We start from the raw sequence: 20356 nt of genomic DNA on the forward strand, positions 1-20356 counted from the left end.
CCCTGGGGGTATGTAGGGGCCACAATCGACAATATAATTTCTATCTAGAACGTATGGGAAAAAATATTTTTTTCAGGACAGCAAAACCATAATTGGTCATATCGACATAGCCTCTTCCCGTTTAAAGCTGAACACGACTCGCAAATAGGCGTACGCCATTTTCGATAGCATTATCTACGATACATCAATACTAGGGTATACTCGTCGCATTCGTCACACCTGACTGCTTTATTGTCACGGGTATCGGCGTGAAATGGCGACCTGTGTTCGTGCTGGTTATCTTGCATTACCTTTGTTTATATTTTATTACAGTTACGTTTATCTGTGTTGTTTGTATACTGCACTGACTTATACAACAATTGTAAATTTATTTGGTGTCTTATTTTCCTGCATAAGACGAAGTATTACGTTATTATTCTTGCTACCGAGCTCTGTATAGTATACGTCCGTATTCTCCGGTGTCGACTGATTACACTGAACAGTGATCAAGATTTGTCCTATTTATAGAGGCCTGCAGAGTAGCGAGACTCGGGAATAAAAATGGCGGACAGATTCCTTTTACGAATCGTGTTCAGCTTTAAGGTTAGGTTAGGATCACTTAAGGATTTAAACTTTTCAATACTGAATTGATTTCTCCTTTTTCTTAGCCACAATGCTTAGATGAGTGACTTGACCCATGGGTCTCCTGTAAAGAGACTCTCTTTCCATTGATTTCCTTTTACATTACTAATAATAAAATTAAATTATCTGCCTTGCTGACTGCAAGAGACCCATGGGTCAAGTCACTCATCTAAGCACTGTGGCTAAGAAAAAGGAGAAATCAATTCAGTATTGAAAAGTTTAAATCCTTAAGTGATCCTAACCTAACCTTAAAGCTGAACACGATTCGTAACGATCTCGTCTGAGAGATTGTTGGTATGAGTATAGAGCAGCCTGGAGGTACCCTGTCACCTGTTGACAGATCCCCAGAATCTCCCAGGATATGTCTCTGTAATCTAAGGATACCAGCTTTCCCTGATCATAGTGAACTAGGGTGTGTAGATCATCTAGAGCTGTTTGTTCTCTCATTATGTCTACATGTCTGTAGCACAAGATCTCTAGCATGGTTAGCAATATCAAGGGTGGGATATATAATGTATTCTCATGATTCTGTACAGCAGACTGTTGTTCTGGTATCAATTCACTGATGTAATGAATGTCATTGTGCATTCTGATATTCAATGCTACAGCCTGTCTCATCTTTGTAATAGGTTTAAATCAAACTGGGTCTCAGAAATCAGATTATGTTCATCTGCACAGATAGAGAGTCTGGGGTTATGAAGGACATTTATAATATAAGAGCTAATGGAGGGACTGAGTAGCAGGAATGTTATACCCTTCTCATACAATCCATACAGTCTAATAAATAATTGATGTTGTTTGTCACCATGAATTTTACTCAGAAACATGTTGTTATCTGGAATGAAAAAGTTAGGACAGACCCCCTCATACATCAATTTGAGGATGAGTTTATAACAGACCCAGAAACACCCCAGGAGATTTTGCGACCACCAGTAAGGTATTATATTTTGTTGAATCACCCAGAAAACTGCTGTCTTTGTGTGATAGGAACAAAGTAATTTATCTTCATCACCTACTCCATTGTTAATTATTTCTGTTAAGAACAATTTAAGCAGGCCATAAGTTAAGAACTGACAGTGGTTCATTGCATACACAAGTTTTTGTTCAGCCAGAGAAAAAGAAATTCTCCATTCATGGTCTTCATTTCGTCCTAACTTATGTCCTATTGCTACAAAGTGACATCCTTTTTTTACTATATCATCAACTGTATGAGGCTGGGGCCATGAGCGACATCTGTCTATCCACGAGGAGGCAGATGGGGGCCAAAAGTCACAAACAAAACAGAAGGCAGTATCATATTCTATTGTTCTATATGTTCTACTGGCACAGGGTCCATGCTGAGTTGACTTTCTTCTTGATTCAGAACACACGATCTGTCTGAATTTAGAACTAGATATGTAATATCTGTTATACATTCTAACACAAGATCTCTGGATTCTTCTATTCATGCTTGGTGACAGTAAATAAAACAAAGTGAATCCTGGTGAACTATCAGAACAGTCACATAAGATCAATGTTTGTCTATGTGTGTTGTAATACTGAGACTGAGATAAGTCCCAGATCACACGGTGATTATTTGACCAGCTCATTAAGTCTCTATCTTATCCTTTCAGTCTGAATCCTTCTCTGTTACTTCCACTCAGCATTACACTGGACTCATCACTTGTTGTCACTTGATTTCTCACCATCTCATTGATGTCCAACACATCTCTCCTCATGACCACGATTTGTGAGGTCCCCACGTTACGACACAGCCCCACAAACACTGACTCTGATATACGTTCTATGGATGTATTCCTGATAAATATTAAAGGCTAATTTATATATCTAGAATATATGCCACTTATGCTAATCAATATACAATGTCATCATCAGAAACACAGTACTTTTTATTCTGGAATTTTTTTAATAAGCTTAAACATGCATTTGAAAAGCATATGTATCATCAGGTGTTACAACATTACATAAGAAAATGAAATATATATATTTTTGTTGCTATTCCAATATTCTTTTTTATTTTAAGAAAATTTTAAACACTTATGAAATATTCCCCTTTGACATTGTAAAAATATTTTCATAAAAAATGCTCATATGAAGCATTTCTTAATCTAGATCATTTTCAACATAGTTTTAGGGTAACTGCCTTATTTCTCCTGGAAAAATGTTCACAGACAATGAACTAAATCAAAAACAACAAGATATGTTTGTGAAACGCTGATGCCCCCGTATGGCAACATAGGAAAGATTAAACTCTTCTTAAATGCAAATTTAATTAATTGGTACCAAAAGTAGGATATTCTTACTGGAAAACAATTGTGAAATTTGAAAGTAAGTCGATTTGAAAGTTCTTTTTCTTCAATAATCTCGAAGTCAAGGCCAAAAGGTCAATGTAATTGGTATCAATTTAAAGGTCTTGCCGCTTATGAAATGAAAGGTCTTGTCACAAGGATTAAATATGAAAAGTATGAAAGCACTAGCCCTAACCCTTTAAAAGTTATGGTCAAGGTTTGCTTTTTTATAGTAGGTTAATCTCAAAGTTCTTGGTATCCAATGAAGGGTTTTCTCAGAAGGATTACAGATATGAAGTATGAAAGCCCTATCACTTACCGTTCAAAATGATGGCCAAGGTTAATGTTTTTTTTACAAGTTTTGAAATCTACAAGATCAAGGTCAAAGGGTCAAGGTTGTTGGTATCCAACAACAAAGATTTTCAACAAAGATTACACACGTGAAGTATGAATGTCCTGGTATCCACTTTCAAAAGATATGGTCAAAGTAAAAGTTTAAAATTTTCATTTAAAAGTGGGTCAAACTCCAAGGTCAAAGTCAAAAGGTCAAATTTGGTGGTACTCAAAGATAGGTCTTGTCACAAAAAATACACACTTGATTTATGAAAGTCATAGCGCCACTAAATCAAAAGTTATGGGCAAAGTTAAAGTTTTTGCGGACAAACAGACAAATAGAGAGACAGACAAAGAGACAGACAGGGGGACAGACAGACACGGCAAAAACTATATACCCCTGAAACTTCGTTAACGGGGGCATAAAAATCAATGTTGTTTACTTACATTTGGATAATTAATGCAATGCTTTCTTATGCAAGTATTTTGTAAAATACAGTTTTACTTGATAATATATATTAATTTTGATGTTTGAGGCAGTTTATAGCGAGAAAGAAATTTTTTTATGATGTCGTAATATGATGACACAAAACAAAATGCTTTGTGACGTATGCTTCATAAACTCAAGGACTTAACAAAATTCAATGTGTTTACATCAAAGGTAATCCATAATATGCTATATTTTATCCCTGTACTACACCAAAAATTCTCATCTCCAAAATAACATAACATGGCCATTTGGATGATGAAATATATCTCCATTGTCAATTTTACTTAGTTAAATCACAATGCCAAGTTTACGATTGGTTGATTGATTGATTGTATATTGTTTAACGTCCCTCTCGAGAATTTTTCACTCATATGGAGACGTCACCGTATGCCGGTGAAAGGCTTCAAATTTTGACCTTTACTCGGCACTCAGGGCCATTGAGCAGTGAGGGATCTTTATCGTGCCAACGCCTGTCGCTGACACGGGGCCTCGGTTTTTAAGGTCTCATCCGAAGGACCCGCAACTTTCACTTCAAAGTGCCGAGCGCATGGCGAAGGAACAGTTGCTACCAATTTTAACGACTAGATTAGTCGGGGCCCCAGATACGAACTCACGACCTCCCGATCACGGAGCGAGCGCTCTACCGACTGAGCTACAGTGAACGGTAGTTTACGATTGGATTAATATCGAATCAAACGTAATTTTCCAGGGAAAAAAATTGTCACAAGAGGTCTTAATTTTCTAGGAAAAGTGTTGTGGCCCATACGCCTTTATTTTTTTTTTTAGAAATATATCCGCCATATATGGCACGCCAAATTCACACAAATGAGATAAACCTAGTTTCACAATTGATAAACTAGGTTTATCGATTGTAAACTATAGTTTAGAAACCGTAAACTATAGATAACGATTCGTTAAGTATAGTTTTCATCTGTAAAACTATATTTAACGGTCGTTAACTATAGTTTACGAATACTAATCTAAGTTTATCTGTCTGAATAAAGCTTTAACAATATATTCTGTTGATAAACATAGATTCACGTTGGTAAACTATAGTTTACAATCGTAAACTATAGTTCAGAGTTGTTAATTATATTTTCACAAATCGTGAAACTATATTTATCAGATCGTTAACTATAGTTAACGGTTTGTAAACTATAGTTTACAAATCGTGAAACTGTATTTATCAGATAATCTATGTTTTGCAATTGCAAATGATTGTTTCCGATGTTAAGTATAGTTTACGGTTGTGAAACAGATTTTCGCGTTAACTATGGTTTAAAAATGTAAAATATAGATTAACGTTGTTAACTATAGTTTACAATCCGTAAACTATAGTTTACATTCGATAAACCTAGTTTATCGACTGTAAAACTATGTTTTTATTTTGCTCATTTTTGTGGATTTGGCGTGCCATAGCCGTGGTCAGTTAGATATTAACATCAGTCTTCATATTTTTGTTAATTCTTCATCTACCAACTGTTCTTTTCAAAAATGAATTTGACGGGGATTCTGTTCTTACACCCGAAACACAATGGCCGATGAAAAATGTGAAAATTTTGTGTTATTGAAAAGAAATTTTATCAAATTAAACTTATTTCAATGGACAGTACTAAAGGATTGAGAGGTACAAAGCGTGGAGTGAATACAGCTCAGTATCTGTGTCTCTTATGCCTGGTTCTTTCAAACGATATACAGCTTAATCCAGGACCGCAATGTGCTCAACAAACCTTAGCGTGTATCGGCTGCAAGACAAAAGTCAGTGGAAACAATCAAGGTAATTTAGAAGTTTTGGCCACAACTGAATGGATTTGGGATACCTGTATTGACTTGATAGCTAATCATTACGATTTAGACCAGTCTGTTGATGACCTTGTCCGAGGTCTCCCAAAAGGTGTCACATTCGGTCATCTAACTGTCTTTGGACTCCGAAATAGTTCTGTTGGACACGTTATTACAGGTGACGTAAATATAGTTCGTAACGAGGACCTTAGATCACTTATTTTAAAAGGTCCTAAATATAGGGAACCCCGATCCTTCAACTGGCGTCTGAATTTCATAAATATTATGGATTCTGTTGAAAATCACGCCAGACGATGGACCATATATGAAAAAGAAGACGTTGACACCTTGTGAGATTAGATTATATATATCAGAACAATGTTAAAGTCACGTATTAAAAGATTGAGGGGAAATATGAAAAACAATTATCCTTCTGTGTTCAATAAACCAGAAGTGAAAAAAAATAAGATAGATTACATGATCAGTACGTACTGGTTCCTGCCGACAAAGCAGGTAACAACATTTTCTTTGTTTGTAAGGCTCATTATATAAATTACATTCTAGAAGAACTTGGATATAATTCTACAAGTGGGAATCCTACTTATACTCATATTTTCCTTTCTATGGGACAAATTCTTCAAAATCACCTGTCAATTTTGAATACTTTTAATATTCTACAGAGCCAAAATGAATTTGAACTACCTTATATATATTGGATTCCGAAACTTCATAAGAATCCTTACAAACAAAGATACATTGCAGGTTCCAGTAAATGTTCAACCAAGTCCCTTTCATTACTCCTCACTAAGATATTAACAGTAGTGAAGGAAAAACTTCAAGAGTACTGTGCAACAATATATTCAAGAAGTGGTGTAAATCAGATGTGGATACTCAAAAATTCCAAAGAACTTTTGGACAATTAGAAATCACAAGATTTTACTAACATCACCAGATTAAAAACTTACGACTTTTCAACTTTATACACAACCATTCCCCACAACAAATTGAAATCCAGGCTTTTCGATATCATTGACAGCTGCTTCTTCAATAAAATTGAAACTTGTAGATTTACTTACCAGGACATTGGTCATTTGCAAAATTATTTTGTTAAAACAGATATTGATTGCACACATAAGTACTCTGAAGTTGACATCAAGAACATGCTTGAGTTTCTGATTGACAATATCTATGTGGTTTTTGGAGACCGGCAATCTATTGGAATTCCCATGGGTACAAATTGCGCTCCGTTTTAAGCGGAATTATTTTTATATTCATGATTCATAATTTAGTCAAAATCTTATGCGTGAAAAGGAGAAAACACCTGATGTGGCCTTCAACTCGACATTAAGATATATCGACGACGTATTGTAAATTAATAATGGTAATTTCCATTCCTATGTCGATACGATATATCCTAGTGAGCTTGAGATAAAAGATACCTCAGAGTCTGACAATTCTGTTTCATACTTGGATATTTTACTTGAAAAAGACATTAATGGTAATCTAACAACCAAGCTATATGATAAACGTGATGACTATAACTTTTCTATTGTCAACTTCCCTTACTTATGCGGTTATATACTTTCAACACCTGCATACGGAGGATATATATCTCTATTGATTCGATACGCAAGAGCATGCTCTACGTATGAACAATTTCTAAAACGAGGTAAATTATGGACAAGCAAGTTAATGAAACAAGAATATCAGCAGTCTCGTTTAAAGTCTTCATTTCGTAAGTTCTATGGTCGACCTTGTCAGCAAATACAATATATCATTGAGTCAAATGCTGACTGACGCTTTTCATACCAATAGTTAGTCCATTATTTATACACTGAATTGACGACGGATTTTTTCCGTTATTTCCTGATCATGACAAGGAGCACATGGCGGGTGTGACCGGTCAGCATGAGATGCTCACTCCTCTATGGCACCTGATCCCACCTCTGATGTTTCGGGCGTCCGTGTTTGCTCTGCTCTTATTTTGTATTGTTTTATGGACTTTCAGATTGAAAACTGTTCGTTATCTCCATATCCTTCATTAGATCAAATAAAAATATTATTACGAAATGGTTAATTTGTCATATTTGCTATCACTGAAAACAAATTAGATAGGAATATCATCGACGCTGAAATTCAGATAAAGGGATATAATTTAGTTTGGCGAGACAGAAATCGGCATTGAAGGGGTGTCCTTGTTTATGCTAAAGAAAAATGGACCATATCTAACGTACAGATATGCAACAGCATGGAAATGCTTTCTTTGGATATAAAGCAATGTAACTCATTGAAAATCACAATTGCTGTCGTTTATAGACCACCGGACGCAAAAGCTGAATGGGTTTCTACTTTCGAAAACGTAGTTGATGAAATAATGACAGACAATAGCGAGGTAGTAATTCTTGGTAATTTTAACATCGATGAACTTAAAAACACCAACTTCAATCTCAGATGGAAATAAACGGTTTACACCAAGTCATTAACACATAAACACGAGTTACAGCCCATTCCGAAACCCTCATAGATCACATCTATGTTAGCGACAAATTTCTCTACTTAAATTCTGGAATTATTCCTATCGGCATTAGTGACTATCACTTAATGTATACAATTAGAAACAAAACAATTAAAGAAAATAAACAACATGTTAAATATAGAGATATGAAACATGCAGACGAATATGCATTCCTATCCGACCTTGCTTCGATGACCTGAAACATAATTAGAAACCTGGAAAATGTAAATGGACCTTATTTAAAGACACTTTCTTTAAAGTCATTGACAATCATTTTCCAAAGAGGGAAAGGCGCATCAGGGCGGATTCTGAGAAGTGGGTCAATGACAACATATTTTCAGAAATGCGACAACATGACTTTCTACATCGGAGAGCACTCAAATCTAAATCCGATGCCGATTGGCATGCTTTCAAAGCGGCACGAAACCGAGTAGGGATCCAGATCAAAGAATCAAAACGCGAATTTGTAAACGAGGTAATCGAGCAGGCACACGTTAAGCCCAAGAATATGTGGGGATGTATAAAGGAGTTTCTTCCCCCGAAACGAACTCAGTCCACAATAACCCATTTAGAAGTTGATGGTGAAACAATTACATGTCCGCAGGAAATCGCAAGTAAACTCAATGACTTCTTTTCTAATATCGGACATCAAGAACTTTATTCGGAAATAAAAAATTTTTGCCCCCCCCCCCCCCAATAAAACTTTGACAGAGCAATATTTAATTATGTTCTTAAACAGGGGGATTTATGGTGACTTCAAAGCACTGAATATTTCATAAGCAATGACGTCATATGTTTGAAATGAAGTCACAAAAATGACGTAAATTTCAAATTTCCATAATTTGCACAGAGAAATGTATATATTACGTTGATATTTTGAGTACAAATCACCGAGCGCAGGTCTGATCAGGCTCAATATTTTGAAATAATGTGTAGAATGATAATATCAATGAAATATATAAATATTGTTTCTGAACAAACTTGCGCTCTATAAATTTGAAAGCTAAAATTGTTGAAATTTTGTAAATTTGGTCCACTTTCTAAAAAATGAAATAAAATCGGACTAGTTTTTGACGTTATAAAAACATAAATTGTCAATAAACTACTTTGAAACTACAAAATATAGAATTCAGCACATTTGAAGTATTTTTCAAAATTTGACTTTTTGGGGGGCAAAGATATACAGTATACCGCATATAGTTCTTTGCTTCTAATTTCAACAACTCCCTACCCACAGTTCCTCAACAAATTTTTTTTTATACCTTATCTTAGTGAAAGCTTTGTTACCAATGAAGTACTTTCTATGTCTCAAAAGCCAGAGGTTTAGATGAAATTTCTGTTAAAATCCTAAAGCAAAGTATTCATGTCTTAGGAGATATTTTAACGTATATCTTGAATTGTTCAATCAAGTTGGGTGTTTTTGTTGATGAGTGGAAAAGTGCTAGGGTTACACCATTGTATAAAGCAAGTGAAAATTTTTTGCTCAATAATTATCGCCCAGTTTCAATTTTACCTATCATAAGCAAAGTCTTAGAAAGACATGTCCACAATTCTTTTTATAAATACCTCATGGATAACATTCTTATCAATGAAAAACAATCTGGTTTCAGACCTAAGCATTCATGCGAAACAGCACTTCAGAGTATAATCAAAAATGGTTACAGAACATTGATAGTGGTAAACTCACTAGTGTTTTATTTGTTGATCTTCGCAAAGCAAGAAGAAGGTATGGTTTTAGCTTTATTGTGCCCTAAAAATGTAATGACATCAAAAAGTTTTGAAACTGGCTTAAATATTAGTTAAATAAATGACTCTCATGAAGGTTTACCATTCTGCAAATATGACGTCATTAATGTGAAGCATTTCTCTATTTTCAACAGAAAAAGCCTCAAAATGGCACATTTCAAGGGTGATTTTCCTTTAGAAAACAGTGTCCACAGCCGTCGCCCACGTTAATTGTTTGATATTTTGTGCAAAATTCAATAACAAATCACATATCTCAAGATCTTTGTGGGCGATGCCTGCGGACAATGTTATCTGAAAGAAAATTCCATTGAAAGTTGGTGTCTTCTGCAACTTTATAAGAAAATACGGGAAAATGCACATGTTTACGACGTCATAATTAGCATTTAAAAACACATGTGAGAAAAATGACTTGTATGATTTTTCTGCATAGAATTTCAATTATTTAAAAAGCATGAGTTTTCAATTTTTACTCCAGTTTCATATTTTAGAAAATCACAGGACAAAATTTGTATGGAAACCATACCTTCTTCTTGATACGGTGAATCATAAATTTCTTATCCACAAATTACTTTCTTTTGGAATATGCAAAGACTCGTTTAATTGGTCCAAATCGTATTTGTTGAATAGAACACAGTGTGTTAGATTAGACATAACTAAAGGCGTTCCTCAAGGATCAATACTTGGACCATTGTTTTTCATATATCTGTTTTTCTTTGTTTTTCTTATATCAATGGCTACCCAGACTGCTTAAAACACTCAGCGGCTCACATGTATGCTGATGATACAAATCAGGATGTCTCAGATAAGAGTATGAATGTTATTGAAAATAAATTACATATATAGCGATCTTATGAATACGCTAGATTGGATGAAGAAAAACAAGTTAACAATCAATCTTAAAAAACACAGTGCATGTTAATTGGTATGGAACAAAGATTAAGAAACTGTAGGAATTTATGTATTAAAGTGGGTAGTATTGTGATAGAAAATGTATCTTGTGCGAAACTACTTGGTGTTTACATCGACAGGTGTCTTGCATGGTCTGAACACGTTGAAATTTTAACGAAGAAGTTTGCTTCCAAAGTAGGTGTTTTGTCTCGATTAGGATCATTCATGTCCTCTGAATTTTCTCTGATTTTTCACTATTTTACCATACTGGTACATTTGAGTATAAATTTGAAGAACATTATAGCATATCACAAATAATTTTCCAGTTCTTTTCATATACTGAAAATTTACAATTTCTTAAAAGAATAGCCTTTTCAACTAGTATTCTATCTACAGTATTTTTTTCTAGCATTACTATATTTAATTTAGGCATATTTTAAAAGCTACTGGCAAATATAATTGTTTAACAGTAAGTATTATTATATTGTGTAATCTATACATGTTTTTATTGTTGTATTTTCCAAACAGTATATCTTTTCTATCAAAATTAATAGTAAAATGGAAGTTTTTTTTATAAACCTCTCCTCTATATGACACCATATTCTTTTTACACAGAAACATTCAAAAAATAAATGTTCAATTGTTTCAACTTCTTGTTTACAAAATGAGCAAGCAGGTGAATCAATTAGTTTAAGTTTATGAAGGTATTTATTTGTTGCAATAATCCTGTGCAGGATTTGAAATTTTGCCTCTTTTGTAACTTTAAATGGTAGTTCAAATATTTTGTTCCATTCTAACTCACCAAAAGATATTCCATTATTTTCCCATTTTTTTCCCATATTTGCTTTTTCTTCTTGATAAGTATATTGTACATATTTTTACAACCATTTGTGCTTTGATAAAAAACATAAATTGAATTTGGGATAAAAGGTCCACTTTCTTCTTTTTTTTCAATATAAATACTTTTCAATATCTTTGTAACAGTTATTTTTAAACCGGTATATTTTACAAAATTAGTTTGTACATTCATATTATTAAGGTACTCGAGGCTTATAAACTTTCCTTCAACTTCAAACAGATCTCTTATGAAAACAAAGCCTGCATCAAAATAACTTTCAAAAATACAGAAGAATTGTTTATTTTAATTCTTGGGTTAAACCATATATGTTCATGAAGAATTTGAGTAGTACATGTTTTTTGACTACCACTGCAGTCAATGATTTTTACCCAATTAAGTAAAACCTCTTTCCAAAATTTGTTACCTTTTTTTTTACACATCTTAACTGTAAAATCTAACCTCTTACCCAAAGAGATTCAATTTTCATTCCTAATTCTGATTCAAAAAGTTTTAACCATTTTGTGTCTGAGTAGATTAGTCTTAGGATCCATGTTGATTTTAATGCACATAAGAAATCCATATAATTAATCATTTTCAACCCCCCATTTCTATAGTCTTGGATTATAACATTCTTCTTAACCTTATGTACTTTACTTCCCCATAAAAAGTAATAAAGGTCTTTCTCAAATTCATCGAGCAATTCCTTATTGGGGTTATAAAGGATATTATTATTTTTACTATTATTTATTTAGTTTTAAAAATTGCTTCACAGGCAGCAACCATTCAAAGGTTTTCATTAATTTTTCAAAAACTTAAAAGAGACTGATTGAGATAATGTAAGAATTTTTATGCATAATTATATTTCTTCATTAAAACTTACATTTGTGAACTTCTACTGGTGTCCATGTTGAAAGGTAAAATCTGAAAATTTCTAGGTGCTATATTTAGTTAAGAAAAATCCATCTACTTTCGTTTTGATATATGACCTTTTTGTGTCATTCAAGATATTTGTCTATCTATTTGGTCTTAAGTCTCACCTGTATGCTATCCACACTTCCTGTGGCCCAGGGGCCTTTTGTTTTCTGTGGGTGCCAGAGTTTATGATACTAATGACTTACATTCTAAACAGTAGATTCTTTTGCAATGTTTTGAACATTTCATAATATTTCACTTTGATTTCAATAAATGAAATAGATCATGCTTATGTTTACCAAAAGATAAACTCCAAAATTAAGATATGAAAATACAACAAAAAATGATGTTTATTATTAAAAATAATGTACACATCCTCATCCTAATTTAAGAATGCTTGGAGTGTTTGGTTTATATGTAATGATTTAATTTGTTTATTTTAGGTAAGGGAATTCAATGGATTTAAGTACATCATGGAAGAAGCAATCACAGACGACTTTGCCCTGAACAAGGCACACAAGGCTGACAACGTAGGAAACCTCATCTTCAGGTTAGTAGAGCAGAGTATAGAAGACAGACAAAGTAGGAAACCTAACCTTCAGGTTAGTAGATCAAGGTACACAAGGCTGACAAAGGGGGATACCTCACCTTCAGGTTAGTAAATCAAGGCACTCAAGACAGAAAAAGTAGGAAACCTTGCCTTAAGGTTAGTAGATCAAGGCACACAAGACATATAAAGTAGGAAACATTAACACAAGGCCGACAAAGAAGGAAACCTCACCTTTAGGTCAATAGACCAAGGCACACAAGGCCGACAAAGTGGGAAACCTCACGTTTAGGTCAGTAGATCAAGGCACACAAGGCACACAAAGTGGGAAACCTCACCCTCATATCAGTAGATCATGGCAAACAAGGCAAACAAAGTTGGAAACCTCACCCTTATGTAAGTAGATCAAGGCACACAAGGCACGCAAAATGGGAAACCTCACCCTTAGGTAAGTAGACCAAGGCACACAAAGTGTGAAACCTCACCCTTAGGTCAGTAGATCATGGCACACAAGGCACACAAAGTGGGAAACCTCACCCTTAGGTTAGTAGATTAAGGCACACAAAGTTGGAAACCTCATCCTTAGGTAGGTAATTCAAGGCACACAAGGCACACAAGGCAAGCAAAGTAGAAAACCTCGCCTTTAGATTAGTAGATCAAGTCACACAAGGCAGATAAAGAAGGAAACTTCACATTTAGGTAAGTGGATCAAGAATTGTTGAGAAGTTATGAATGTAACAGTTTACATTTTGTGATGGACATGAATACGTGGGTCTCATCATACCTCAAAACAATGAAAATTAAACCCCATGAAAATTTGTGATTTCACAGTAAATGAGACTTTCCTTGTTGAAAAGTTCTTAATTTGTAAAATAAGCTATTTTCTGTTTGTAGAAAGACAGCGCATAACTTTAACCCCCCAATGTGTAAGGCTGGGCGGATCACCATCGTCGAAGTGGAGAAGATCGTGGAAGTCGGAGAAATTCCACCAGTAGACGTCCACGTTCCACATGTATACGTACAAAGAGTCATCAAAGGACCCAGCTACGAACAGAGGATAGAGGTAAAAATAACAGTAAAAAGAAGAAAGAGATATAAATAAAAAGTAAAAAGAGGATGGCACTAAAAATAAACAATTAAAAGAGGATAAAAGGTAAATCATCAACAGCAAAAGTAGGATAGAGGTACATGTATAAATAAACAGTATGCAATGGGCAGAGGTCAATATGTATAAAACAGGAAAGTTAAAAGTCAAAACCCCCTGTCTTTTAACTAAATTATCTTCCTTACAGAGATTGACAACACGGACAGAAGGTAAAGAGGAACCAGAGACAAATGACAAGGCCGCGGAAATGAGGAACAGAATCAAAAGGCGGGCAGCTCTTAAGTTCCATGATGGAATTTATGGTAGACAAGCATTTTTTTTAATTTCTTGTCAAATACTTTCAGCCAATTTAAATGCTGTTTATATTTCTGGTTGAATAATTTTCAGCAAATCTGAAAGTTGTGATATTCCTGGTAAAATAAATTCAGCCAATGTGAATGTTGCTTATTTCTGGGCAAATAATTTCAGCCAATTTAAATGTTTATATTTCTGGTCAATAATTTCAGCCAATCTGGGTATTGGAATGCCAATGTTGGCCAGTAATTATATCCCACCAGGAATGACCGTCCATCTACATTATTAAAACGGAAACATGGGATTGGTAAGTCTCCTAATTATCTTGCATCATGTGTAGTAATTTTATAACCAGAGATAATTGTGATTTAAGATTTATTTTTTTTATCCAAGTACTATTCCAAAGAAAAAAAAATTTATTGTAACCTTACAGGGTCCGTACCCATTACCCAGTGAGGTTGACCCAGATCTGATCAACGCAGGCAAACAGACCGTCACTAACATCCCAGGGAGCTCTTTCTTCTCCAGTGACGATTCCTTCGCTATGATTAAAGGGTTTGTTTATTACTCAAATCAAATTGATATAACAAATCGTAAACTTCTTAAACCCCCACATTATATTGAAGAAAATGCAGGTAAAACAATATTTTTAATCACAAAAGGGTCCAGTCTTATTTCAATACTTCATCATATTAAAAGTTCAAGACTACACATTGTAATTCCTACTAAAATACATCAACTATTGCTTCCAAACTTTTTAATTACAAGAAAAGTTTACAGGGCATGGATATGAAATATCTGAAATATAATCCATTTTTACAGAATACAGAATACAGAATTTTAAAAATAGACCATACAAGGGGCATTACACATTGCAATTGAATTGTAGGACTGATATTGTTTTTACAGAGGACATATAAACTTGACCATACTAGGGGCATTGCAAGTTTCTCGTTATGGAGATCTGGCCAACGGATGATTCCGGTAAGTAAAGAGTTTACATAAGGAAATTAAGTTTTAATAATAATTTATTAATAAAAACTTCAGGTACTCTGTGTGAAGAAAAACATTTTTTTGGTTTCATGTTCTAATTCTGGTGGGTAATTTGTGTGTTTCTTACTTATTTAATGAACAGATTTCTTGTTTTACCAATCTGTGCTCCATAATTATTACAGGGTCGGTTGGTCAAGGGAATGGGTGGAGCTATGGACTTAGTGTCCAGTCACAAAACTAAGGTTATTGTTACCATGGAACACCAGGACAAGGTTGTATAATATTCTGACTTAGGTTTACTCATTTAAAACCTTATCAATAAGTTTGTAGCTTGATTTATGGTTCAGTATAAGTTTAATGAGTGTTTATATATTGCAGAAAGGAAACAGTAAGATAGTCAACAGCTGTGATCTGCCACTGACGGGTAAAAACTGTGTGGATATGATCATCACAGACAAGGTAGTACGAACACTGATGTAGTCAATCTTAATCAGTAAACTGAGCTACTGTGGTAAAAAGTGAGAGATCTTCATCATTCAAGTTGTGTGTTTGATTATAATCCTTTTTATTTCACTGTGTGTTTGACGTGGACTCAGAAAAGGGACTAATTTTAACGGAGATCGCAGAAAAGGAAGATGTCGCCAGCATCGTTAGTGCCACCAACTTTGAATTGGTGGTACGTGCAAATTAGCTACTCCTTATAATAACTCAGTTTACAGTAACATGTATGTGAAAAATTCAAATAATTTTAAAAATTAAACGTTAAACTATTCCATGTGTATAAGTTATTGAATTAAAAAAAATATTGAATGAACCCAATATACATAATTTTTATTATTATACCTCATTATAGATATTCTACGCAACGCTTTATCTGATTGGTTCTAGATTATCACGTGAGCGGGCCGTAAAACTTCATATTTAAAGAATATTTAATGTATAAGCAATTTGTAAAATTTACAATATTTGAAATAATCTTGTGATATCCATTTAAGAATCCTCTGTTGGACTGCACCAGAGAATGAGATGGATTATTTTTATATCCAGATCTTTGTCTTGTGTTGAGCAGTTCCATGCAATTCTTTTTATTTCTTATTTCAGGTTGCTCCAGATGTTAAAGTAATGGGACAGATTCAGACATAGATAATGGGGAGACAACGTACAGCTGGTCTTGTCAATGTGTTTGTCTGACTTCTATGTGATGTGTGTACACATAAACAGAGTGTCATGATGAAAGCTATAGACCCAAGCACTGGTGTAAAGGTCAAAACACTCAACTCTGTGATCTGAGCCTCATGTTATAATTATTTATATGACAACCATCTGTATGTTTCCTTATGTATTGAAGGGATAAACCTTGCACATCTACTATATTTTGTTTTGTATAAGTGATTTTACTCACAGTCTCCTAAAGTCCTGCATCATCAATGAGTTTTAGGTCACCTGAGTAAACTCAGGTAACCTATTGCTATCTGTTTTCGTCCGTCGTCGTGCGTCGTGCGTTGTGCATTGTGCGTTAACATTTGAACATTTTCAGCTTCTTCTCTGCAACCACTGAACCAATTTCAACCAAATATGGTATGAAGCATCTATGGGTGAAGGGAAACAAAAATTGTGAATTTCATGATCCCTGCCCCCCTGGGGCCTGAGGGGTGGGGCATAAACCACTAAAATTAATGCAATTTTTAAAAATCTTCTTCTTTACTCCTGGACATCAGGCAGTCAAACTGTTTGCATGATTGTAATCAGCAATGAGTTCTCTTTCAAAATTGTGAAATTCATGGCCCTGGGGTCAGGGGTTCTAGTGCTAGGGCGGGGCTAAATAAGTAGGTAGTGAAAATGCATTATTTCTTTGAAAATATTCTTCTCTACTCCTGGGTATTAAATAAACCAACTAAGTACATAGTTATGATGAGCAAGAGTGCCTCTACCAAAATTGTGAATTTTATGGCCCCAGGGTCAGGGGTTCTGGTGTTAGTGCGGGGCTCTATTGATTATATAGTGAAAATAAATGAATTCTTTGAAAATCTTCTTTTCTGCTCCTGGGTATTAATTTAACTAACTAAGTGCATAGTTATGATGAGCAAGAGTGCCTCTACCAAAATTGTGAATTTTATGGCCCCAGGGTCAGGGGTTCTGGTGTTAGGGCGGGGCTCTATTGATTATATAGTGAAAATAAATGAATTCTTTGAAAATTTTCTTTTCTGCTCCTGGGTATTAATTTAACTAACTAAGTGCATAGTTATGATGAGCAAGAGTGCCTCTACCAAAATTGTGAATTTTATGGCCCCAGGGTCAGGGGTTCTGGTGTTAGGGCGGGGCTCTTTTGATTATATAGTGAAAATACATGAATTCTTTGAAAATCTTCTTCTCTGCTCCTGGGTATTAAATAAACTAACTAGGTACATAGTTATGATGAGCAAGAGTGCCTCCACCAAAATTTTTGAATTTTATGGCCCCAGGGTCAGGGGTTCTGGTGTTAGGGCGGGGCTCTATAGTTTATATAGTGAAAATACATGAATTCTCTGAAAATCTTCTTTTCTGCTCCTGGGTATTAAAAAAAACTAACTAAGTGCAAAGTTATGATGATCAAGAGTGCCTCTACCAAAATTGTGAATTTTATAGCCCCAGGGTCAGGGGTTCTGGTGTTAGGGCGGGGCTCTTTTGATTATATTGTGAAAATGCATTAATTCTTTGAAAATCTTCTTTTTTGCTCCTGGGTATCAAATAAACTATGTAAGTGCATAGTTATGATGATCAAGAGTGCCTTTACCAAAATAATGAATTTTATGGCCCCAGGGTCAGGGGTTCTTGTGTAAGGGTGGGACTATTTTGATTATATATTGAAAATACATGAATTCTTTGAAAATTTTCTTCTCTGCTCCTAGGAATTAAATAAACTAACTAAGTACATAGTTATAATGAGCAAGAATGCCTCTTCCAAAATTGTGAATTTTATAGCCCCAGGGTCAGGGTTTCTGGTGTTAGGGCGGGGCTCTATGAATTATAAAGTGAAAATACATGAATTCTTTGAAAATTTTCTTCTCTGCTCCAGTGTATTAAGCAGATGAACTACCTATATAGTTATGATGGACAAGGGCCCTAATCTTCCAGAATTGTGAATTTCAAGGCCCCAGGGTCAGGGGTACCACAGAGGGGGGGCTGTACTTATATACTGAAAATGAACTGCTAAGTGTATTTTTGTGATGATCAATGGTGCCTCTTTCAAAATTATGAATGCCATAGCATCTGGCTTAAAACATGAATCAAATTCAATCACTGGAAAGTTGTTGCATAATGCTCAGGTGACCTATAAGGCCCATGGGCCTCTTGTTTAAAACGTTTTCTGTGTTTTTCAGAAACAAATATCTGCGTGAATGGCTTCAAAACATTGTTTCATTTGTTATTTCTCTGTTTAATAAATGATACACAATGTGTATGACCTACAAACATAATCTGTCTCAATTAAATGAAATAAAAGTAAAGGTCAGTTTGAACACTTTTTACAACTTTTTCTCCCATAAATTAGATTGTAATTGATTTTTTGTTCCATGATATATTTCTTTTTTTCTGATAGAGTCTTGACAATTTACCTTATTTCCTCCCAAAAATAAATCGTCCTTGGTCTTCATACTTGTATTAAACATTTTGACACCTTTTTATATGAAGGTTTGAAATGTGTACAAATAACACATGTACAATGAATATTTACATCTGAGGGCATTTTTAATCATATAATGTTTTTTCATTGATGATGTATGTATACATTCTGAGAGATGTTTCATTTTAGAATAAAAGTGATATTTCTGTAATATATCTGTTTTTGTTTGTAAGACATAGGTTTATAAATAGATCTAGCAGTGGAGGATGTACAGAGTGGGAATCTGCAGTTTGAAGAGGCAAAGAAACATCAGTGTGCCGCGAGGAAGAAAAAAATCATCTGTTTCTCCATCTTAATTACTGTCGTCGTAATTGTCGTTATAATCATTGTTGTGATGATGACCAATACTGATTCAGAGTGATAAAATACATAGTGTAGAATAGCTGGAATTCACAGTGACCACTGAACTACTCATACATGTACATTTATGATATCATTAAGAATCATTTAGCATCCATTATACATGTACATGCATTTAAAATATTGGAGTTTCATATCATAAAATGCTGATGAAAATTTTAATGAAATAAATTTTATTTCCAAAATATTCATTACAAATGAAAACCCCGAGGTCAAAAGACCTTTATAAAGAATGTTTACATTGAGATGACAAGATAGGAATGTCGGGATTAAAACCACATGAAAATAATAATTGTGTAGTTTTATATAATGTCCTTGTAGTAACCACTACTAGAATACTGCACAGTATAATTGTCAATATAGAGTACTACACAGCTGTACAATGATACAGTATTAAACAGTTATACAATAATATAGCACTACACAGTTATTAAATTATATACTACATAACTACACATTTATACAATTATACAGTATTATGCAGTTTATACTATTACTGTATACAGTAGCACATAGTTATAAAATTATACTTTAATTACTAAAAAAAATTTACAATTTAAAGTATACATAGAAATATGATACAATTATTGTTTCAATAAGCAAGGGTCCTTTATCCAGAATTGTGAATTTCAAGCCCCAGCTGGGTCAAGGATACCATATGATAGAGGGGAAAGGCAGGAGGGGTGGCTCTAATGGTTAATACTGAAAATGAATTACTGCTTTAAAATGTCCTCCTTGGTAATAATCAAACATTTATGATGAGCAAGAAGGCCTTTCTCAAAGTTATGAAAAGTATGGATCCCGGGTTCGGGGTTCCTGTGGGGTTTGGGGCACTATATGATTATTACTGATTAGTTGAAATGCATTTTTTGTTCTGCCTATTGGTATTAAGTAAGCAAACTAAGTATGCTAAGTGTATTGTTATGTCCTCCTTCGAAGAAGGGAGGAACATTGCGTTATTTTGCTGCTGTCTGTCAGTCTGT

General features: G+C 34.3%; 1 protein-coding gene and 1 pseudogene across 1 annotated transcript; one reads left to right on the top strand and one right to left on the bottom strand.

Annotated features, from left to right (window-relative positions):
- Nucleotides 1-1235: 1235 nt before the first annotated feature.
- On the bottom strand, nt 1236-2210 carry LOC134267848 (uncharacterized). Its single transcript, XM_062750060.1, has one exon. It carries the CDS (start codon nt 2208-2210, stop codon nt 1236-1238), a length of 975 nt encoding a protein of 324 aa, XP_062606044.1.
- Nucleotides 2211-5334: 3124 nt separating this feature from the next.
- LOC134267849 (succinyl-CoA:3-ketoacid coenzyme A transferase 1, mitochondrial-like) lies at nt 5335-15338 on the top strand (annotated as a pseudogene).
- The last annotated feature ends 5018 nt before the right edge of the window (nt 15339-20356 follow it).

The sequence above is a fragment of the Saccostrea cucullata genome, unplaced genomic scaffold (assembly GCF_032062105.1).
Source record: "Saccostrea cucullata isolate Sc308-1 unplaced genomic scaffold, CSIRO_AGI_Scuc_v1 ctg9453, whole genome shotgun sequence".
Taxonomy (NCBI): domain Eukaryota; kingdom Metazoa; phylum Mollusca; class Bivalvia; order Ostreida; family Ostreidae; genus Saccostrea; species Saccostrea cuccullata.

What these genes read in the sequence shown, in the direction of transcription:
- LOC134267848 (XM_062750060.1), bottom strand. Translation starts at nt 2,210, where the DNA reads ATGAGCTGGTCAAATAATCACCGTGTGATCTGGGACTTATCTCAGTCT.